Below are 24,143 nucleotides of genomic sequence, written 5' to 3'. Positions count from 1 at the left end.
ATTAAAACACATGAACAGCAGCAGCAGCAGCAGCAGCAGCAGCAGCAGAGACTGGCCTTTTTGTAGATGTTTGTAGATTAGATTCACAAAATATTGACCTCCAACACTTGTCCGTTTGATTACTAACACTGCTTACCATTTACATTGCCATAAACTCTGTGCAGGAACTCTGCATAATATTGGGGGATATATATTTCATATAAACATCATGACCCCCTTCAAATGCCTTAATGCTCATACAAAGCACTGACATCGACTTAGGCTATTGCAAATGTATCTGCACTCAAAGGCTCCTCTTCCTGTCTTCAACAGACATATGGCCACACATTCTCCACAGAAGACACACCAGTGCACTTTCTGCGAGAAAATGTTCCACCGGAAAGATCACCTGAAGAACCACCTCCAAACCCACGACCCGAACAAGGAGGCCTTCAAGTGCGAGGAGTGTGGCAAGAACTACAACACCAAGCTGGGCTACAAGCGGCACGTGGCCATGCACGCTGCCACCAGTGGCGACCTCACCTGCAAAGTGTGCCTGCAGACGTACGAGAGCACGCCTGTGCTGCTGGAGCACCTCAAGAGCCACTCGGGCAAGTCCTCCGGCGGCACCAAGGAGAAGAAGCACCCCTGCGACCACTGTGACCGCCGCTTCTACACCCGCAAGGATGTGCGGCGCCACATGGTTGTACACACGGGGCGCAAGGACTTCCTGTGCCAGTACTGTGCCCAGCGCTTTGGCCGCAAGGACCACCTGACCCGGCACGTCAAGAAGAGCCACTCTCAGGAGCTCCTGAAGATCAAATCGGAGCCACCCGACATGCTAGGCCTCCTCAACTCAGGCTCACCCATCTCTGTGAAGGAGGAGCTCAGCCCCATGATGTGCATGGCTGCCTCCAAGGACAACATGATGGGCAAGCCCTTCAGTAACAGCTTCCCCATGGGCATGTACAACCCACACCTCCAGGTCATGTCCAACTCAGGAGTGTCACACTCGCACACCTTGGTGCCGAACTCACTGGCCGCCATGGGAATGGGCTGCCCCATGGATTCCCCTTCCCCCCTCCACCACCACCATCACCACCACCACCACTCGCCACCACAGCAGCCCCAGCCACCCAAGTATCAGCTTGGATCTACCTCATACCTGCTGGAGAAGCCCCTCAAGGTGGAAATGGAAAGCTTCCTCATGGATCTGCAGAGCGGGCTGCCCGTCTCCTGCGCAGAGTCCCATCCCTCTCCACCCAAGGACGGCCTGGAGCACCAGCAGGCCCTAGACGACCTGTCCGGGGAGCACCTCCTGTCCAAGAGCCCGGCCGTCATTGCCGAGTCTCTCTGTGCTGCTAATATGGACTTCTCCCACCTGCTGGGCTTCCTGCCACTGAACCTGCCTCCGTACAGCCCGCCCATGTCCTCTAGTGGGTTAGTCATGGGTTACTCCTCCCAGGGGGAGCACCAGCCTCCTCTTACCTCTTTGCAACCTCAACCTCAAGAGAGCCAAGGCTCTGGGAGTGGCTTAAGCCTCGGATCTCTCCACTCTCTCCCTCCAGTGTTCACCAGCAGCCTCAGCACAACCACCCTGCCTCGCTTCCACCAAGCATTTCAGTAGGCCACCGCTACGAGGGGAATGCGACCTTAAGACTTGAACACATAGAAGCCTTAATTAAAGCGCACAAAGCTTTTCTTGAGCCTGGAGGAAGCTAAAACCTTTATACTTAAGCTTTTATTAGGCTTTTTGTTTTGTTTTTTGTTTTTTTTCCAGCTAGGTGGCAGCATTAATGCATGGATAAGGAGGTACGATACTGTAATCTTTTAAAAGACTTTAAAGAAATAATGAAATAACCTTTCTTTTCTGAAAGGCTAGTTTGAAGTGGATGAAATGTATGATCCAGAGTTAGAAGTTTTTTTTAAATGTGAAACAAACCACCAGCAGTCCCCCCCACCTTTTCTTGATCAGATCTCCAGAGCCGGTTATTAGGAAGGGCTCCATGCACAACACAGAATGAAAAATTAGTGAAGGAATGAGAGGATACGAACAGGTGGCAAAATAACCCAACGACAGCAGAGATTCATCATACACAGTCTGCTTCCAATGCAACAAAGATGTTTCATGTCCAATGTACACACCTCTGTGTATTCAAATAATCAGGGTACAACTTGTGATCAGGGCTTTCATACCACACAGACATATAGCCACACCGACATACATTTAACTATTCCAGGGTTTAGCTTAGAGAGGAAAAAAAAACATTACTGGGAGCTTTTCTCTGAATAATAAAAGCACTTTTTTACATGAGGCACTTCATGCATTATGTTTTTTCTTTTAAACACAACCCAAAACTTGTTACTCAGGCGATTACAACAGGAACACACTGTGAGAAATGACAGAGCGGCTGGCTTATGAGAATAATGCAGACGGGAGATGCGAAAAGTCAGCTTCATGTCGCAGAAAACACTCCACCTGTTTGCAGCCCCTTGCCTTTAAGGATCAAAGTTCTCCAACCACCTAAATAAAGTGGTGTATTCACTAAAAATACACAATAGAACTGCAGAATGGTGTATTTAATTTTTCTATATATGAAGTGATTATACTTATGACCACAAACACCACTCCTACATCTGTAATTAAGGCCCTAATTTGAATTAAACCATTTTATCTTTTGTGACTATACGTCATTGTCCCATGTTGCCCTAATGCTCATGGCTGGGCAGTTGACTACATAAAGGTTTAGTCCTCAGTAAAAGTACAGTACAGAAGTGCCTGCAGTACAAGCCCCTGAGAATTATCTTTTTAGATTACACCTGTGGACCATACTGAACTCTTCTACCCAAGGGCATTCACTGTAATGTTTTTTACAGTGATGTTTTAATAATAATATACTAAATAACTTATCCACCACGTGCTTTACTCTAAAAGATAAGTTATTGTAGAAAGATGCTTATCGCCCTGTACGTAAATCTGTCAGTTTAATGTTTATCACTGAGGAAGTCCGTATCAAATAATATTTTGCCTTTGGAATAGCAAGCAACAAAGTCTAGAATAAATTACACTAAACATTTTAGATGCCCCTTTTGAAGTCTAATAACTGATGCATTAAGACAACAGTCCCAATCTAAACACCTGCCACGCATGTAAAATGTGTCAAAAGACAAAGCACTCTAATGAAGACTGGGTTCATTGTCATATCACTAAGAAGAGAGAGACACAAACACACTACACAGTTTTGAAAAGTCCTGATCCCTGAGCTCAACTATCTTTACCCTCTGTTGTCCTGATCCAATGTCTTCCTTCCACCACTAATTTTTTTGTCTCCTTGCCAATCTTCAGAGCTGTGCGTTTCTGGGTGGCCACCTTGCGTTTATTTTATATATATATATATATATATATAAAAAAATTTAGGCAGTTTTAGAAATTCATTATAATAACCCTGACATATGTGAATAGTTAAACAGATACAAAGTTGTATAAGAATATTTTGCAGTGTACGAACAAAAATATATATAATTTGCTTTTCTTCAGTAAATTGAATTTAGGTAGTTGTATAAAGTGAGTAACTGGTGTCCACGCAGGTTTACATGTGTATCTTGCGTTTTATTGCTCTAAAGATGGATGAAGTATTAGATTTCTGTATTAGCCTTTATTTTTTTCTTTAAACTTACATTTATAGGAGCTAAATTAGAATGAACATGGTTTGTGAATTGGCAGATATACAGTTGCATAATTGTCTATGATGTGCTTTAAAAAAAATGTATATGTAAAGAAATAATGTGTCCCTCTCCCATGAAGAGAACAATTTGCCCAATTAGATTGGATGAATTCCCCATTTGATTGATTTAGAATTTTAGGCTGATTTCCTTGGTTAACAATTAACTAAAACATGTATACATATACATACATACATTATTTATCTGAGGGGTGCTGTTCAGCTTGGATAAATCAGTAAATAGTGCTGCAAAACAGGAAAGCAGTTTGCAAGTGGTCAAAGGCTTTCTGATGCGCTTTTGGCCAGTAGAGATCACTCTATCAGAACGACTCGAGGATCATGCTTTGTGGAGGATGCCTTTAAAAACAGCATTGAATCTCCCCGGCATTGTGACAGTGTACAGCCTATAACTCACAAGAACCAGATTGGATTTTAATAGCATAGCTACCAGCAAACCAGACCCACAGAAGTAAAGTAAAAGTAAAACGGTCATCAAAGGGTCTAATTAAGAAAAATAACTAGATTAATTAGATAATTGAGAGTTCTACAGGAACAAAAATTATATAGTGACAAGGCACTCCACAAAGTCTCATTCTGAGGCAGTACAATGATGAAAGAAAGAAGTATGCTTTACTGGGCTTCAACCCTCAGTTGTTTTCTATGGAGATGGGACTTAATCCCTTCTCTTCCTGCTCTGTAACAAGTGAGCTCCTAGAGCCGGCTTTACAGGTGGAAACAACATGACAGATGAGAAATGAAAGCAAAACCAAAAATACATTATAAACTGCTTCAGCAACCTGTTAAAAACAAACTCCATCTCCGCTTCGCACGATAACTTATTTTTTCAGCCATCACAACATTAATTGCTTACTACTGTAAGCTTGCTGAGGAACCACTACTGTTTTATGAACTTGTATTTACAGCAGTTAATAATATAAATAGAAATACCATAAAACTCCATTGCTGCTTGTACTTTTTGGAAAAACCTTAGACTATGCTGAACGTTTACATTCACAGTACGTTTAGTTTGATTCATATTTGCTCCATTCCATTTGGGTGACTGCTTGTTAGATTATGAGGAAAATGACAAGAGCTGTCTTATGACAAGTTGTACTACTTCCAGATGACAGGATAATATTAATAACCCACAATGAGCGACCAGTTGATGTCCGAGTGGCAAACAAGACCCACACACTTCTCGAAGGCAGCAGCAACACTAGAATGCATTTCATTTCTACTCTGTGATCAGCAGTCTTTCAAAAGATGAGACAAAAAATGAAATTCCAGCTATTCTGACACAGTACATCTCTGGCCATGAAACAGATTTAAGATTGTTTTTACTTTGATATAAAAGTTAGAGAAGTGTTGAATTCCAGTCTTCTATCCACAACAGGATGGTTTGCTAACGTTTCAATTGTGTTTTGCTGTGGAAAGCATGTACATTATGGGGTGGCTGTCTCCCCCCACCCTAGAGTGCACAAATCTGGAAATATGAAACATGAAAAGCTATTAGGTGATATTGCTTACTTTTGTTTGTTTTTTTCTTCTGTATATTAAGCAGGACCTCAAAATGACAACACATCACCTCATGAATCTTTCTTACTTAATCTGGGAGGAAAAACAATACACAACTGCTCACTGAAGGCTCCACTTGCGTTAGCCCCATCCCCTTCTAAAGGGAAGCGAAGCCAAAGTATCCATCAAAAAGCAGCTCACAACTTTACAGACCAAGTAATTATAAATGGGTGTTTTTTCATCCCACCTTTTTAAAAACGAACAAACCGAATAAGTGCATCTGCTCACAATGTCCCACTGTGGTAGCTATTTGGCTGAAGCTTGAGGCATCCATTTTGTTTTTCCTCCAAAGGTTTCTGTGAGCTTCTCTAAACTAGCACTTTTAAAACCCGTTAAGATTTTACTTTTTAAATAGCCTTCTTTTGTTGTGTGTACGTCTACCATTAGGTATGTGTGTAGTTACTCCTCGTACTTTTTTGTTTAATTATTATTATTATTTTTATTTTTTTAAGAACAACAGTATTTGACAGGACAAAAACAGTTTACCTAATCTCTTCCATTTTCTTAAATATACACACGGCTGCTCTCTCTTTTTATATACTTAAGACGTGCCACTGCCAAAAAAAAAGGATACAAAATATAAAATCTGTAGTATTATATAAACTTGCCAGTACAGCTCCACAAACATCTAATAATGTTAAGTAAAAATGCTATATTCTGATTTGTAACATTTCCAACTGAATGCAACATACAATTGAGACTGAATAACGCAGATTTGATACTGGAATACACATCTTAAAAGCACTTTTGTTTGTCTTGGAACTGAGAAATAAGGCTGATTTGGGAGATTTAATTGAACCTCCTTTGACAGCTTCCTATAATCTTTGTCATATGAAACACCTCTGCCATCTCAGTAAAGGGTTTTGTTTAAACCAATCTTAACAGGGATCCTAACCCCTTGATTATCTTTGATTGGTGGCAGTTCAAATGATTGATTAGGACACCACATCAAAACTGTAAGAAGCTTTTAGCCAACTCTTCTGCATGCAAAGAATCCTGGTAGAGAGGGAGACGAGAACCGTCATTCCAACGCTGAAGTCACACTTCAACACAAAACTGCGAAAGAGCACGGTGATACAATTCTTCCTTAATTAGGAACACAATTAACATCTGGTCCTATGCCAATCCAGGCAACACTAAAATGCAAACCAACAAGCAAGTTTGCCATATTATATTCAGTCCGTGCTGGTTGGAAACCATTGGGAAATATGCCAAAAATCCAATCCAATGAAATATACACTAATGAACCTGCATGACAACTGAGAAGTGCCAATACCATTACTGCTTCACATCCACGATCTGCCTTACCTGGTTTACTGGTTTTGCGATTACTCTTCGGACGGGCGAGGGAATTCATGGAGTCAGAACATGTCATCTGGAAGTGCCTCTCTGGGTCCGTGTCTTCATATTAGTTAAATCACATTCAAGGTGGTTTTGAATTTCTGTTGAGCTGTATTCTGTATGACTACCTTGTTTTGGTTCTGCCAGTTCTTAACCTCCATGTACCTATTAGTACTGCACTTACTCTTAAAATATTTTTGTACTAGTAGGTACAGAACAAACCGTGAAGGGATCCAATTTAAACAAAAAAAAAAAAAAAAGAAAAAAAAAATCTATATATGTATACATTTTTTGCTTTATTATGAGAAACTGGGTACTGTCTGTTGAAGACAAAATCCACATGTAGTTTTATATATTTTAGCTTATGGTGAAGTCTTGCATTCCAAGTTCCTTGTGTATCCTGTCTAGAAACTAGTTGTTTTAACTTAGTATTCTCTATAACTGCCACCTCTGAAAAAGTGAATGGAAAAATGGGATATTTGCATTCATCACACACTATTTTTATATAGCTTGGTCATTTCATACTACAGGGAAATTGTACAAAAAAAATGCTTCAGAGAAAGAAAAAAAACTTATGAAAAAGATGTCTGCTTTTTGTTAAAAAGGTTTCACATGCAATCAATTGCTGCAATGTAAGATGACAGATTTTTATATTGGTTGATCCAAAGAGAAAAAGTTACAGCAAAACCTATTATTGTACAGTACATTGTACTTTTGACTTTTCATGTGTTATGTTAAAATGATTAAAAGACAAACCTACGGTTTAATATGCTGGTCTCGGTTATTGTTTTACCTTTCAAACCACACGCATCCAAATTAACACTTAATTCCAAACTTTATGATTAAACATGCAAACAAGAATTGGAGGTAATTATAGATAAGATGAACAAGATAATTCCCTCTTGTGCCTCTGTGATAGGGGCTGCTTTGCATCTCTTGCTTTATTTAGTCGAAGACAATCTGTGCCTTGAAGCTACAGAAACAGAAGCATTCTATACATTGAATAGGAACTGTGGGATCTTGCAACTCAGCCTCCGAAACAGGTTCTTACCCTGGACTTCCCCAAATGGACCTCCACACCCATTCTCAAACATCTCTCCAGGAGAATACTTTGAAGTGCTTGTTCCCATTCCAGTTACTGCAAATCAAACCCAAGGGGACACAACTTCAAATTTGAAGTTTTCGGCACTTTATTTTATACATTATGTAACTGGACATTCTTAAACGAAAAAAAAAATGAACCAGAAAAAAAACACGCCGTCATAAAAACAATGGACATGATTGATACATACAGCGCCTAACAGCTAACGCAATAATACAAAGCGTCATTTATTTACAGAAATACACAAAAAAGTACATCTTTAAAAATATATATGTAGTTAGAATAACAGGTCCCAAGTAATATTTGATATCATGAATCATTCAGAAGCTAGAGAAATAAAATGATTTGATAGTGGTAGAGAACACAGCTCGTAGTGTACAGCAGTGAGAGCTGCCCTGTCCATAGATTCTCCCATTGCCCATCTGAAGTGTTGAACAGGAAGAGAGGAACAGATTGTTTTTGCACGTTGCAAATGCTACTGGACTTGATGAAGAAAAAACCCAATAAAGTACAGCAAACCCTTCCCCAATCCAAATTGAGAAAAACAGGTATAATGTATGCAAGTTGAAAGACACTGCCGGTGCAGTAGTGGGTGTATTTTGTAGTAGTGGGTTGTGTTATTGTACTGAACATTTAACCTCAACAACTAAAATCCATCTGCTTCACTAATCACTGCCTGCAATTGAAATGGACCATTGCCAGTCCAAGTGCACACTGAAAACCCATATTTAATCCACTATAAGCAGTGTTTTGTTTATCAGATTGTTACACTATTCCTACAAATGATCCAGGATATCTATTAAGTCAGCATGTGCAAATACATTTATTTCAGCAGTGAAGTCTGAATCATGCATTACCCTACTGAAGAAACCTTTGAAGCCTTATTAACTCAAAGCACCTTATCCTGTGCTTGCGTTCGACTCCCAGAGCCCTAATGAAAAAGAACAGAGGCACAGTGTCCAACCCTGCATCAGCGGTCAACCTTCTCTCAGAACCTGCTGGCCAACTAACCCATGAGACAAAAGCCTAGCCTTAGAGGAGGCTGCAGGGATCCTCATTACATTAAGGCTAAATATATATCTATAGAGACAGAACGGGAAAATGCTGACGTGATTGATTTAAAAAACAAAACTATAACGGACTTATACTGACAACTTCAACTGAAGAAAATGCAATCTGCTTGAAAGCAAGTCTGTTGAATGTTCAATTGTATATTGAGTGACATGATTCAAGGTTGGCTTTCATTCTTAGTTGCACCTGAACACCAGAGACTTCCCAGTCCACTTACATGCATCACACCAAAGAAGTACGAGAGCACCAACCCAGGTTTTGCTCATTTCAATCATTTCCAAAACTCTTGCAGACGCAGTGAGGATGCAGGTGTTAAGCAGCAAGCTTTTATCGTCTACTCTCGTCACACCATAAATTCATATGGGATAAGATCCGTTAAATCAAATGTAAAGACAATAAAATAAGAATGTAAAGAAACACAAAGTAACCCTGAAAGGCATAGGTATACAACTTTGAGATTAAATAAAATTAACAAATGGAGGTTTCGCTCACAGACAATTGATAATAAGGGACCCCAGCAGCCAGCACCTGTCAACCTCTGATTCTTGAGTTAATACCCAGCAATCAGTGACCAGTTCTAAACTGGAACCTCTTGCCATGGTAATGTAGTGGAGCCGTCATTATATTGACCTTCTCTCGTAAATAAAAAGGTACAAGCTGAACAATTGGGGGTGGGGAGGGGAGGAGAACCATGCCAGTCCTGTACAATATCATGCATAAAAAATAAGTTTCCCCCTATTGAGTCCAAGAGAGTGCCCCAGAATTTATAGATACAATGATGAGGATTAAGGATGCAACTGTTTGAGATGCTTTGTCCGAAAAAACAAAAAGACAGAAAGAAGGTTGCGAGTTTTCTTCAGCCTGCGGTTGCGTCAGCTATTTGGAAGAAAAGTAGAATCTAGCATCTCGAACATGCAAGCGTTACATTACAGCACGCAGGATTCTAGTGTTGCAAGGGCAAATGTGGAAGAGACTCAGGAGGGAGAGACCCCTAACTTTTAACTTCAGTCCAGGGGAACGCATCAACATAGAGGAACGAGTGTTAAACAGACGTTAGTGAGCGGGAAGCACTGTACAAAAGAGGTTCCACTTGACACTGCCAAGGAGACCGTTCCTAGGTAAATAAAACCTTAATTGTGCGTTGTGCTGGAGTGGTTTTTATGTGAACTGATACACACCAATGTTTTCTGAAGCATGCCCCACCCCACCCCACCCCACCCCTTCTTAAACATCTGCAGAAAAACAATCATGCACTTGATACCAGTTCTTGAGTTAGGCAGTTTCCAAATCATAACAGTTCTTGTTTTTGTTTGTGATTTTTAGAAAAATGTTACTTAAATGTTCCAGTGTGCACAGAAAGAAACGCAGCATTACTCAGAAAACGAGGTTCAAATAATTTACAGCTGCTTCACCTTGAACTCTTGTTAAAAGGATTTGGTATAGAAAACAGAAAAATAATGTATATACAGAGAAAAATCTTCATACGCCTTAAAAAAAAAAAAAAATGTTGCAAGCTCTTCTTTTAAAAACCTACTATCCCATGCTTAAACTCTGTAGCTCCTGTTTAAAAAAACTAAGCAAATTCAATGGATTCATAGTGTCACAACATTTTGTATTTTTATACACACATTTATACAAATCCAAGGGATACCAGTTATTTCTGCTGGCTGCACATTTGCTTAACCATTTTACAGTAGACTCATGAGAATGGAGAGGGAAAACGTTCTTTCCTGTGTCCCACCTTGCATGCTGGCTTAAACTGTTACAACCACAGTGGATGCTTACTCAGATCAACTGCAAACATCACTGGACCACAACCCTGTAGTAAACAGGCACTCAAGGTTACATCTTACAAGAATTAGAAATATTCCCACTAGGTCAGACATTTAAGAAGAAAAAAAATAAATCATTACCTTCCCCTTCAACAAATTACATTCTTGCTCTTCATTATGGTTATAAGTTTAGAAAAATTCTGCCCCCCCCCGCCCCCCAAAAAATGATACCCTGTAAAAACTATAATATGTAAGCAAACCTGGTTAACTTAAAATGTAGACATAACAAAATAGATTAAAAACTTGGTATCATCTTTCACCCAGAACAACCCCAACCCTAAATGTTTGCCCTTTGGCCCATGATGTGTGAACACTGTGCAACACAGAAAACGATACTCCAGTATTTGTGTTTGAATCGAAGAGCCTCTGTCTGGCTGTCCTTTCTAGTCGGATAGGCCCCCCACCCCCTCCCCCAAAAAGCAGAAACGCAAGTCAGTGCTCGCTCGGAGCTCTCAGTCTATCTTGACGGCGGCGTAGATTTTCCGAATGAACATGTACGCGGCATAAAATCCAATCGTCCCCGTTAAGAGCCAGAAGGAGAGGACCATCAGAGCGGTGTATCCAAAGTAAAGCAGCGAAGGGATGAACTCTACAATATCCAACTGTAACCAGAAAAAAATAAAAAATAAAAATCAGGCAAAAATCAGTGTGCTGCTTCCCAATACTGCGCTGAGCAGAGCCAACTCGGTGAGCTGGAAGCTGGAGAGCAAATATTTGAGCATGAAAACGATAAAAAAAAGATCAAACTAACTTAAGACACGGAGCACAAAAGCATTGTCACACAAAGCCTTCTACTGTGCGCACAGCTTGTGAAAAAAGCAGAAACGGGAAGGTTTCGAAGGATGCAAACAAGCGGAACACCTCTAACCTTTAACTAACATGCACTTTGACACTCGTTCCCCTGAGGTTACTTTCCTGGAAAAGCACCTTACCTTGTTAACGAAATAGAAGACAGCGTAGATCAGAACGTAGAAAGCTGATCCTCCGGAAACCAGGAACGTTCGCCACCACCACCTGTAGTCCTGCAGAGACATCTACAGTTAGATACTTTATAATTACCATGTTACTTCCACAAAGCTATTTTTTTTTTGAGAACCAATAATCAAACTTAATTATTCAACTTCATAAAACACCTCCAGTAGATCACTGTACAACTTCACATTTAAGAAGGATCCTATCTTTTATGCTCCTTTATTTTCTACTTTGAAAAAGAAGAGAACCATCCACAGCAGCTGCAAATGATGCAAAATGCAGTCTCCAAGGATTACTTAATAACCTGTAACCACCGTTAAACAAAAGGTGCCTGTTAATATACTGGAAGCTGCTTCACATGCCAGAGCAGAACCTCACCTCTGCACACAGCTGGAAATAGACCATCACAATGCTGATTTGGGAGCAGGACACCACCAGAATTATGAATACCAAGAACAGGAAGCCAAACAGGTAGTAGAACTGATTCTCCCATATGGCCTGGGGGAAGGGATACAAAATAGGGATGTGTTAGAAAATGCACTTGGCCCTAAAACACTTAATGTCTCATGGAAAGGCATGGGATACACAACAGTCGGACACAATTGTTCAAACAATGAATAATCTCAGTCATCGCTGGGGAGAAAATGTCTGAAGCACTTAAAACTTAACTGTCAACACTGCTGTAAAACACAGGATATTACACAGCTTGCATTTTCGACAAACCAATATCACGTTGTATTTAAACTGAAATGAACTCTGACACTAGACGAGCTGCTTTCACAGAGCCCTCATCACGAACTACCCACTGGTACTTTAGGTAGTGGACTAGTACAGATCGATGGCGGCGACGCCAGCCTTACGAATGGTTAACAGATGAATTCAAGATCAGATTAAAATCTTAACTCCACGCAGATCCCGTGCAGTTGGGTTTCTTTCCTCTCTAAGCCGGTACCCCCAATGTACACTTACACTGAAAATGAAGAAGAGCTCGATGAACATGGCGCCGAAGGGCAGGATTCCAGCCATGAGGATCCTAAAGTGGAGATAATTTTTTAAGGCTTAATGAGGTAATAAAACAAAACATTAAACAAAAATACATGCATACATACATGGATTATTCCTATTTACACACTTGCAGTAAGAATCAGCTGAGGATAGGTTAAACTTACCCAACAAACTTGTTCATGTACCATCTCTGTTCAGGGATCTGTCGGGGAATCTGATTGGTACGGACAGGGTTGTCATAGGGCTGCTTGCGGAAGCCAAAGTAGTATCCCAGGTAAACTAGGGGCATCGAAATTCCAAACCACATGCACAGCAGGGCCACCATGGTAGCAAAAGGCACCTTGAACCAAAAACACAGCGCTGTTAACATCTGTATTTCCTTCTGTGCATGCATGCATATTTTATATATATATATATATATATATATATATATATATATATATATATATATATATATATATATATATATATATATATTACACACACACATACATATATACACACACACACACACACACTCACCTAAAGGATTATTAGGAACACCATACTAATACTGTGTTTGACCCCCTTTTGCCTTCAGAACTGCCTTAATTCTACGTGGCATTGATTCAACAAGGTGCTGAAAGCATTCTTTAGAAATGTTGGCCCATATTGATAGGATAGCATCTTGCAGTTGATGGAGATTTGTGGGATGCACATCCAGGGCACGAAGCTCCCGTTCCACCACATCCCAAAGATGCTCTATTGGGTTGAGATCTGGTGACTGTGGGGGCCAGTTTAGTACAGTGAACTCATTGTCATGTTCAAGAAACCAATTTGAAATGATTGGACCTTTGTGACATGGTGCATTATCCTGCTGGAAGTAGCCATCAGAGGATGGGTACATGGTGGTCATAAAGGGATGGACATGGTCAGAAACAATGCTCAGGTAGGCCGTGGCATTTAAACGATGCCCAATTGGCACTAAGGGGCCTAAAGTGTGCCAAGAAAACATCCCCCACACCATTACACCACCACCACCAGCCTGCACAGTGGTAACAAGGCATGATGGATCCATGTTCTCATTCTGTTTACGCCAAATTCTGACTCTACCATCTGAATGTCTCAACAGAAATCGAGACTCATCAGACCAGGCAACATTTTTCCAGTCTTCAACTGTCCAATTTTGGTGAGCTTGTGCAAATTGTAGCCTCTTTTTCCTATTTGTAGTGGAGATGAGTGGTACCCGGTGGGGTCTTCTGCTGTTGTAGCCCATCCGCCTCAAGGTTGTACGTGTTGTGGCTTCACAAATGCTTTGCTGCATACCTCGGTTGTAACGAGTGGTTATTTCAGTCAAAGTTGCTCTTCTATCAGCTTGAATCAGTCGGCCCATTCTCCTCTGACCTCTAGCATCAACAAGACATTTTCGCCCACAGGACTGCCGCATACTGGATGTTTTTCCCTTTTCACACCATTCTTTGTAAACCCTAGAAATGGTTGTGCGTGAAAATCCCAGTAACTGAGCAGATTGTGAAATACTCAGACCGGCCCGTCTGGCACCAACAACCATGCCACGCTCAAAATTGCTTAAATCACCTTTCTTTCCCGTTCAGACATTCAGTTTGGAGTTCAGGAGATTGTCTTGACCAGGACCACACCCCTAAATGCATTGAAGCAACTGCCATGTGATTGGTTGGTTAGATAATTGCATTAATGAGAAATTGAACCGGTGTTCCTAATAATCCTTTAGGTGAGTGTATATGTATATATATATATGTATGTATGTATATTGTTTGCTGTCAGTCCTAGGATTGGAGTACACATCAATAAGAATATGAATATTGTTCGAGGCCAGTGTTTTGAAGGGCCTCCTGATTGTTGGAGTGCTAAGGAACAGATTTGATTTATTCCTAAGGCTATATTCAGCCAAATTAAGGTGCTTGTCACAATGATGGGGATTTTTGTGTGTGTGTATATACACTCACCTAAAGGATTATTAGGAACACCTGTTCAATTTCTCATTAATGCAATTATCTAACCAACCAATCACATGGCAGTTGCTTCAATGCATTTAGGGGTGTGGTCCTGGTCAAGACAATCTCCTGAACTCCAAACTGAATGTCTGAATGGGAAAGAAAGGTGATTTAAGCAATTTTGAGCGTGGCATGGTTGTTGGTGCCAGACGGGCCGGTCTGAGTAATTCACAATCTGCTCAGTTACTGGGATTTTCACGCACAACCATTTCTAGGGTTTACAAAGAATGGTGTGAAAAGGGAAAAACATCCAGTATGCGGCAGTCCTGTGGGCGAAAATGTCTTGTTGATGCTAGAGGTCAGAGGAGAATGGGCCGACTGATTCAAGCTGATAGAAGAGCAACTTTGACTGAAATAACCACTCGTTACAACCGAGGTATGCAGCAAAGCATTTGTGAAGCCACAACACGTACAACCTTGAGGCGGATGGGCTACAACAGCAGAAGACCCCACCGGGTACCACTCATCTCCACTACAAATAGGAAAAAGGGGCTACAATTTGCACAAGCTCACCAAAATTGGACAGTTGAAGACTGGAAAAATGTTGCCTGGTCTGATGAGTCTCGATTTCTGTTGAGACATTCAGATGGTAGAGTCAGAATTTGGCATAAACAGAATGAGAACATGGATCCATCATGCCTTGTTACCACTGTGCAGGCTGGTGGTGGTGGTGTAATGGTGTGGGGGATGTTTTCTTGGCACACTTTAGGCCCCTTAGTGCCAATTGGGCATCGTTTAAATGCCACGGCCTACCTGAGCATTGTTTCTGACCATGTCCATCCCTTTATGACCACCATGTACCCATCCTCTGATGGCTACTTCCAGCAGGATAATGCACCATGTCACAAAGGTCCAATCATTTCAAATTGGTTTCTTGAACATGACAATGAGTTCACTGTACTAAACTGGCCCCCAGAGTCACCAGATCTCAACCCAATAGAGCATCTTTGGGATGTGGTGGAACGGGAGCTTCGTGCCCTGGATGTGCATCCCACAAATCTCCATCAACTGCAAGATGCTATCCTATCAATATGGGCCAACATTTCTAAAGAATGCTTTCAGCACCTTGTTGAATCAATGCCACGTAGAATTAAGGCAGTTCTGAAGGCGAAAGGGGGTCAAACACAGTATTAGTATGGTGTTCCTAATAATCCTTTAGGTGAGTGTACACACACACACACTTCCCCGTTATTAATCACAGATATACAACAGTTGCCTGTCACGAAATATATGTTGATGGCTAGGCACAGAACTAAAGCGGTTCATTATGGAGAAATCAAAAGCAGCCAAGAGCACAGTTTCAGTCTTTGAAAAGACGCTCCCCTCAGCACTTTCGAACAGCAACCGTGCACCGATGGAAACTGGCTCATTCTTACCGCCCCAGATGAGTGCTCTCCCCAGATGAAACAATTCAGAACGAAGCAGATGCCAAACACGACAGCGGGGTATAGGGTGGCAGTCTGCAAGGCACACGCACAACAGAAACAACCAACAGTGAGTTATGCTGTAGTACAGAGGTGCACAGTCTAAGGATGCAAGCGAGGTTAAACGGGAGAGATGAATGCAACAATGGATTCAGGGCTAGTATATTACAGAGTGATATTGGTTAGAGGTAATAATGGGATGGTTATCTTATTGATCTCTTTGCACTACATTGATAGATTTTAACATATTGGAAGTTATAAACCCATTTATACATTGCTTGTAATTCACACATTTCTATTGTCTTTGGGATCTATTTCACAAAGAAAGTCTCACAAATCTACAATGTTGGACAGTTTGAGAATAATATCCCAGTGTAATAAAACATGAATCTTCATTGCTTACACAGAAGGCTCCTTTCTTCCATCTGTGTCCCTTCAGGGTGCGGTAAAGGCGGCCAGCAAAATACCCTCCAAAGACACTTGAAGTAGAAAATCGAGAAATGTGAGAATCAAGTAAGAGAAAGGGCAGGTCACAGAACTACAGGGTTTCAAGTAAACAAGTAAACTGAACCTCAAGAGCATTTATTTACAATAAACATACTGAAGGCATTCTGGACTTTACTGGAAAAACTGGGAAATCCAGTATCATGACTCATTGAGAATGAAGATGATGGCGTTGACAGCGAGAGCTGGTGTCAGAAGTGCGCGCAGGAACCTACCCCATGAACATGAAGAGGAAGCACGAAGTTGTCATCAAGGCTCCTCTGCTAGACGGTGACAGCATACCCAGCATGGCAACAACTGGAGAACAGCAGGACAGCAGGGATTTGAGTGGTTATCTGGCGAGGTTTTATGATAACAGAATCTCTTTAACTTAACACAGAATAAAGTAAGTGTATATTTCAACAGCATCCTATAAAATGGTAACACTGATTCTACTTTAAATTAGTTCAAACATCAAACACACTAGGGGCGGTTAAAACATCAATCAATCTCCGGACAAACTCCTCCTGAACTGGAATACTTACAGATCACTATAAGAATCATACAGAAGAGCTGTATGCCAGACCCTAAGAGAGAGCTGAGGATCATGGGATACTGAGGTGGGCGGAACACGTCACCATGAACGTTCTTCCACCCCGACTCCTCCATCGTGTCCTCCTGTACCAGGGGAGTGAAGAGAAATAAATCAGCATGCTACCCACTCCTCAAGTGAGACCATATCCTCAATAAAGAGAGAGACATGGCAGCTAAAATAGATAGGATTATTTCATTCTCCAGATAAACAAGTCAGTCCTCCCCAAAGGACTTCTAAAAATATATACTCCAAGTTTTAAAGACATGGATACTGTAATTCTAAAACTTAATGGCATGGTTTTAAAACTGACCACTGTACTACAATCAGTGCCTAAAACACACTCCATTACACTCAAAGCCAAGGCTACCTGTACAAGTCAACTACAAGCGTGTTACGTACGATATCATCTTCTCGGTTGTAGTTCGCGATATCCTTCCTCAAGGTGCGGATGATGATCATGCTCAAAATACCTGGAAACACGAAACGTGTGAATCAATGAGCAGCACTGCTGCGACACACATTAAATGGCTTCAGAGGAAAAATAAAACTCAAAACCCGTACCCGATAGGAAGAAGACCACGACGACGGAGTTGACAATGGAGAACCAGTGAATCTGCACGTCACTCATCGTGAGGTAAGTGTCCCAGCGCGACGCCCACTTGATCGAACTCTCCTGCATGTGCGAATATAAAGTGTCATGAGCAGAACTTTTAAATAGTTTTATTCATGTAAAATGTAACATGACAAAGGTGAAGTTTTGAGGCATACACCAGTCTAATGGACTAAAGTTTTGTTTTAGTAGCAGTTTACAGGTCTTCAATTTTAAAAACAGAGGAGGTATTTTTTGACCAATCATGCTGAAGCAGTTTATAACAATTATACATGAAATAACAATGACAGGGTTCAGACTCTATAAACCAGTCTGCAATGCTCTTACCTCCCAGTGCACCGAGTATGTGAAGAGAACATCATTCTCTTTAGTGGGGTCGATCTCCTGAGGGACTGAGCCACTGGCATCAGGCAACGTGCAGAGTCCTTTCTCATCTGCTTTCAAGTCTGCAGAGGGAAGAATAACAACTCACTGCACCGCTCTGAGAGCATTCCAGAACACAAACTCATATTCCAGTCAGCAGACGCCATCCAAAGATACTTGTTTCATCAGACATTTCTCACTACTTAATAGAAAGTCCAACACCTTAACTTTGTTACAAATGGTAGCCTGAGAAAGCCCTTCATTAAGACGTTTGCTCAATTTGTAAATGGGGTGACAAATACACTAAAACAACAAACAGGCAACACGGGGAATAAACAAATTAATAGATTTGTAGATTTGCCACATTTTCATGCCAAACAAAAACTATTTCACACAGGTATTAGTCAACTGGAAGTGTTAGACAACAGCAGCCAGCAGCAGCAATAAGGATTAAGCATAAACAGGTCAGATTTTTCCAATGCCCACCATGTGCCATATCACAAAGAATGACTACAGCCCACTTTACCACACAGCCAGTTTGACCCGTGCTGGAAAGACAGACAGAGAGATGGTCATACCTTGCAGTCTGACACTCTGGGGGACGACCTCGAAGCGCACCACGCGGAAATTGTGCTCCTCGTCCTGCTCTACCTTCTCCTTGTGGTAGTACAGGATGAAGGATAGGTGGTTGTGCAGGTAGAACTGAAAGAACAACAAGGCCTTACTGTGAAGGATCAGTGCAGGGGGTCACACCAACACTGAGACACTGCAGAGCTGCAGCACCGCCTAGCCCAAGGGCTCACAGACTTCCAACAAGACAATAATCACACAGCACTCAGGTGAGACGCTTTATAAAACACTCGACTTACATTTTCACTTTTGGAGCTGGGAGGAAGGGCTCCGGATTTGAAACTTCAGAAGAGCCCTCCTTCAGCGTATTTGTAATTGTGACAAAGGTTATAATTTTAGGTCTAGAAAGTTACTAAAATTATACAATGGAACAGAGAAATCACAGATCCTTATAAAATCCTAAATGAATCCCTTTAGATATTTTACTAAACCCTTGTAATAAATCTGAAATTAAACCAGAAATATGCTTACTGGGACAACCTTCTAATTGTCTCATTTAAGTTGCATAAATACATTTGAACAATTAATGCAAAGAGTTAAATTGAATAAATAAGTTTTGATATTGTGACTCCTAAAATAAATGACAAATTACAGAATATAGAAATAATAATTTAGGGTACCTTACTAAACCGGACCTCTTGCCATCTTGTCAGAAATGTATAACTCCAAAAATGTCAGATTGTTCAAGAGCATCCCAGACCAATGAAGAAAGCTGTCACTATTAGCGTTTCCAAAACTAATTCCAGGCCCGGGTTTTTGGAGTTGGACACAAAACTTATTAGTTGACTGAAATATTTTTTCCCTAAATTCTAAATAAGTACATAATAAATGTCTGTACTTTATGTGGAGCTAAAATTAAACAAACTCAGTTATACTGCATTATTATTATTTATTAATTCACATAGTTATTATGTATTGATCAATTGTATAAACTGAAGGGATCTTGTAGAGCCACCAGCTGTTTGCAATACCTTATTTGTATACTTTTTGCATTTGGCTGATTGGCCGTTTACTTCTTGTAGGAAGTAGAACCAAACTGGGCTTGGATCGGAATGTTTTTCTTGAACTCCTCGTATTTTGCAATAGTGCTCAATTATAATGTAGGTTTTGCCAGCAGGTTACTGAATGGTTACTTCAATCTTCTTACCGAATGAAAAAATACATGAAAGTATACAATGGTTTGCATACTTGCACCGTGCATGCAAGTATAATTTTTATTTTTATTAACCTGGGCTTGCGGGGTTTGGCAATCGTCCGTTTTCGGTGCCCCAGGTCCCCGGTCTGGAAAGACTAGTCACTATACGTTCCCTCTTTCTACCAAAGCAGAAAAATGCAGTGATGCACAGCTTGGGTTCCTGGGGAGGAAGTTGAGGTGTTTGCTCTGAGTTTTGCTTTGTGGGAGCAACAACTTGGCCACTGGCTTCTACCATCTTTTTATCCAAACCAATATTCCTTTAGACCTTGCAGAACCTGTAACTGTAACAATGTCGGGCAGGTACCTTGTTGCTGTCAGAGAAGCCCAGTCTGTAGCCATGTTCAAACTGCACGTCCCTCAGCGAATCTTTCTTCTGCTCATCCTCGCCCTCTCGGTTTGGGAAGAACTCCAGTCGTGTGGCCACAGGAAGATTGTCTGCAATTCTAGAAGAGGGGAGGAAATTAGAATAAAGTAAACCAGTTGTATGGGAAATTGATATTACATTAATGAGAAGAGGGAAGAAAAAAAATAAGGGTTTAGTATAACCTGGTAGACAGTAACCTGAGAATTAATCAGCTAGGGCTGTTTGTATTGAATTACACTTTACAAAGTTTCACAATTTCAAAACCCACCTTGAAACTGTGTTTTTTCTTTCTAAATACCAGAAAGGTTTAACACTGCGATCTCCAGTGTGAAAGATAAATGGAGCCTTTATATACTATTGCAGTAATGATTAAAAAAAATAATAATAATAATTAGGGATTCCTAAGGAAATTTTCATTTACTTTCAGATCAGGAAAAAGACAAATTACATGCATTATCCAAGTAGACGCTATAAATGAGCCCTAATGCTGAACCAGTAACAAGTGGGAGGCTGTTGGCCCCGTCACCACCACTCTCTCACTCACAGGTGGACGTAGTATTCCTCCTTGATGCGCTCCGCTATCAGCTTGCTCTTCTCCACAGACAACTTCACAGGCTTGTTGGGTTTGTCACACAGAACTTCACACGGTTTGTCCGTGTTCATCGTCAGTGCAAAGGGAGTGTTGACAATACGGTCTCCTCTGAGCACCTCCCCTGCAGAAAAAAACCATGTAACTATGAAGCCTGGCCTTTACTGAAGTAAATACAAAATCTAAACTTTACGGAATGGGAATAAAAGACCTTTTAGAAAAAATATTAAACAGGCCAACCAAATACAGAATACCTGCCAACTGGCTATTTTTAGTTATTCTAAGAAATCATTCCTTTGGCAGCCTGGAAAAAACAGTAAACAAAAAACGGTTAAGGAAAAAGACTTGGGCCATATAATGTCACTTCCTAACAAAAAATATTCACCATTTGGAAATAACTGAATTGAAATAACGCTTCACCGTCCATCACTGAGTGGAAACCACAACACTCAACAAACATTTCTGCATAAACACTTAAATTAACACTGGAACTCACCCAGATTTTCTCCCTTATAAACTATTTTCTCTGGCCGGCAGAAGGGCAGGGAGTAATATTCATAGGGAAGTTGAGTGCGGGAACTTGTCAGCTTAACGGCCTGCAGACAGGAGGGAGTACATGTGACTAAACTTTACATGTCAACCACATTTCAAAAGGAAAATAAGACTCCATTATTACTATTAGGTCAGTGAAAAAATAACCCCCCAAAGTTGTGCAAATGCTTAGAATAAGGCCTATATCTGAAGCATGGGGAGGTGCACTTCAATGTAAGAGTTCAGCTTTTCCAAGTCCTTCAGGCTAGACCTCGCTTCCTCTCTTCACACTTCATCACCCACCTTGATTTCCACAACGTCGTTCTGGTGGAAGTTTATCGGGGCAACTCCAGGCACGTAGAAGGAATTAGCAGCGTGTAGAATGGACAACACCACCAACGTCCACTTTCCCTGAAAAGGATTGAACACACCTTCAGATACAGCGTTCAGCTCGGACGTAGCTGACCAGCCACAATCCAAGAAAAACATTGCAGGTAGGGAAATGAACAAGACAACTCCTGTGCAACAGTCTGACCAATCTGAAAATTTACAAAACAATACAGGTGGGCATGTCTGCTACCCTTTCTCCCATTCAATGTTGTTCCAGTCCGTGCAGCAAGTTTGATGCTTGTATTATTTATCGGCCAATTCAAATTCAATCAATCAAGACAGAAATGGAAAAGCACTGAAGTAGAAATCTCAGCTGGCAATAATATATTTTTTTTACTTGCAGTTCACGGTCTATGCTATCCTTTACACAGCTGCTAAAATATATAAACTTATATAAACAGTTGGTGGTTTAATAAAACACAGAATGATGGGTAGCAGGAAACAATGCATGTGAAAATCTGAAAGTGAATATCAAGACAGTCACTCCTGTTGCATAGAAGAGACCCATTAAAGACAGACATTTTTAGTTTATGTCACACTGATTCAGTCTTATATACCTTAGATCAATTCGATAAGTTTTAGCCCATACCCAGTTGCCCAGGGCGATTATTGTATTATGCTGACGTGTCTGAAGCACAACCCAAATGTTAAATCTGTTTAGTCACAGCCTGCTAGAATAAATTAAGAATTCCTTATTAGAAAGCCCCAGTTTCGGATGAATGCAATGTAACCAAGTCAATGCATAAAATACGAGCGATTCCTCTTTAAAAGCATCCCAGCTCATTACCACACGAACTTCAGGAATTGCCAAACGTTTGATTGTGGTCTTATCTTAATTTAGCAGCTGATTCTCCTGAGCTCCTGTCATTTTGACATTTATATAACTTGCATTATGCTGCTTACTTACACATTGCTAGAACTCCAATGTATGATTTCCCTTGTTACATATTTGAACTACGATGTATGACTTGCATTTTATATGAACTGTATATTTCAACGTATACACTTGAAACTGTCATTGTCTTATGCTTGATTTGAAACGTGTACTGTAGTATTGCAGTTCTGTATTGCACTTGTATCCTGTAAGCCCCCAGGATAAGGGCGTCTGCAATAAATATATTATTAATAAAAGCATTATTCTTAAACTTTAAAATGTAACGTAAAACAGACCGAAAAAGCAAGAGCTATCTGCGCAACTGTGACAAGAAATACATAGTTTTCTTCGGAGGTCTCGTACCAAACTTGTACTAAAAATGATGTACTAAAACACACAGTACACAAAAAACGTACAATGTAGCCTATTGCCCATCTCCACAACACTGCTGTGCTAATCTGTAGAAATTACAAATTCAGAAAGACCCGGAAATCCGTACAAAAAATGCATTTGAAACTGGGAAACCTAGTGCCACATCACTCGTCAAACGAACAGGATGCATTTTGAATATATTACACATACACACGCAGGTAAAGTAAGCGGTTATAGTGGCAATATGAATTAGTAGTAGCCTAGTAATGCTGATATAACAAAAAAAAAATCTAAATATAAAAAGTGAACAATGCATAGCACGTAGATATGCCGTGCTCTGTTGGCTGACCAGACGTACTTTCACTATCTCTGAATGCGCATTACTAAACAGAGACGTAAGGTGTGCTATTGTCAGTTATTGCCTTTTATTTTTTAAGTTGTATTCAAATACATACGAGCTTGCCAATCCTACAAAAAAACACCTGGTGGCCCAATAAATATCACAGCACACCCAGGAAACAAGCGGCCTCTGACACTAAACAATGGGGTTTGCCGTAATGAACGTTAGGCTCCAGTTTTTAATGACCTCTAGTGTTCTCGCCGTATGATTTAATTGTGGTACAGGACTGCTTTGCATACAAACAAGTAATGGAAGGCAAACAGGAGGAAAATAAAATTAAAATTGGTTTCTACTCACCACCGCCGCCGCCATCTTGAATACACGTGTCATTCGTGACGTCGACGGAAGTAGAAGATGGCAAAAGCAAGCCCCGCCTCCTCCAGGTCAAAGAGGGGGAGAGAGCAGGCTGTTGATTTTGGGAACATGTTTGTGCTGTTTAACATTAGGAATTGTTACATTATAATATTATTAAAAACATGTATGTGGATGTGGGTAGATTGTAATCACTATATTAGTACATTTGTAACATAATTACAGACCCTTTATATTGCCATTTAAGTTAAACCTAAAGCCTAACAGACATAGATGGGATACATACATCATATTGTAATTGATCCTATAGGCTATTTATTTATTATACCCTGCTTATTTAATATGTAGTACGTTCCTTATGAACCACTTTATATTATTAGTTTATTTATTAATTAATTTA

General features: G+C 40.6%; 2 protein-coding genes across 3 annotated transcripts in view; one reads left to right on the top strand and one right to left on the bottom strand.

The window, feature by feature from the left end:
- plagl2 (pleiomorphic adenoma gene-like 2) overlaps positions 1 to 7,384 on the top strand; it is a 29,395-nt gene extending 22,011 nt beyond the window's left edge. For both annotated transcript variants that reach the window (XM_066702275.1, XM_066702274.1), the window contains exon 4: positions 313 to 7,384. In XM_066702275.1, coding sequence (XP_066558372.1) covers positions 313 to 1,606 — 1,294 coding nt within the window. In that variant the 3' untranslated portion in view covers positions 1,607 to 7,384. The remainder of the gene's footprint in view (positions 1 to 312) is intronic.
- Positions 7,385 to 7,783: 399 nt separating this feature from the next.
- tm9sf4 (transmembrane 9 superfamily protein member 4) lies at positions 7,784 to 23,800 on the bottom strand. The gene is made up of 18 exons (XM_066702273.1): positions 23,729 to 23,800; positions 21,699 to 21,806; positions 21,361 to 21,460; positions 20,820 to 20,988; positions 20,216 to 20,354; positions 18,665 to 18,788; positions 18,051 to 18,169; positions 17,675 to 17,786; positions 17,513 to 17,583; positions 17,064 to 17,196; positions 16,755 to 16,836; positions 16,439 to 16,514; positions 15,988 to 16,071; positions 12,764 to 12,939; positions 12,564 to 12,627; positions 11,973 to 12,092; positions 11,555 to 11,644; positions 7,784 to 11,224 (listed from the first exon to the last, which is right to left on the bottom strand). Exons 1-18 carry the CDS (start codon positions 23,759 to 23,761, stop codon positions 11,075 to 11,077), a joined length of 1,950 nt encoding a protein of 649 aa, XP_066558370.1. The 5' UTR covers positions 23,762 to 23,800; the 3' UTR covers positions 7,784 to 11,074.
- Between the last annotated feature and the right edge of the window lie 343 nt (positions 23,801 to 24,143).

This window comes from Amia ocellicauda, chromosome 4 (genome assembly GCF_036373705.1).
Source record: "Amia ocellicauda isolate fAmiCal2 chromosome 4, fAmiCal2.hap1, whole genome shotgun sequence".
NCBI classification, from domain to species: Eukaryota; Metazoa; Chordata; class Actinopteri; order Amiiformes; family Amiidae; genus Amia; species Amia ocellicauda.
Note: the sequence above shows the minus strand (reverse complement) of the source record. Positions and strands in the feature narration are given on the sequence as shown.

Excerpts from the sequence above, each read along its gene's own strand:
- tm9sf4 (XM_066702273.1), bottom strand. The coding sequence starts at position 23,761 with ATGACACGTGTATTCAAGATGGCGGCGGCGGTG. Across the intron at positions 21,461-21,698 it reads ACGACGTTGTGGAAATCAAG|GCCGTTAAGCTGACAAGTTC; the intron begins GTGGGTGATGAA and ends TCCTGTCTGCAG. Across the intron at positions 12,628-12,763 it reads TACATGAACAAGTTTGTTGG|GATCCTCATGGCTGGAATCC; the intron begins GTAAGTTTAACC and ends TCTCCACTTTAG.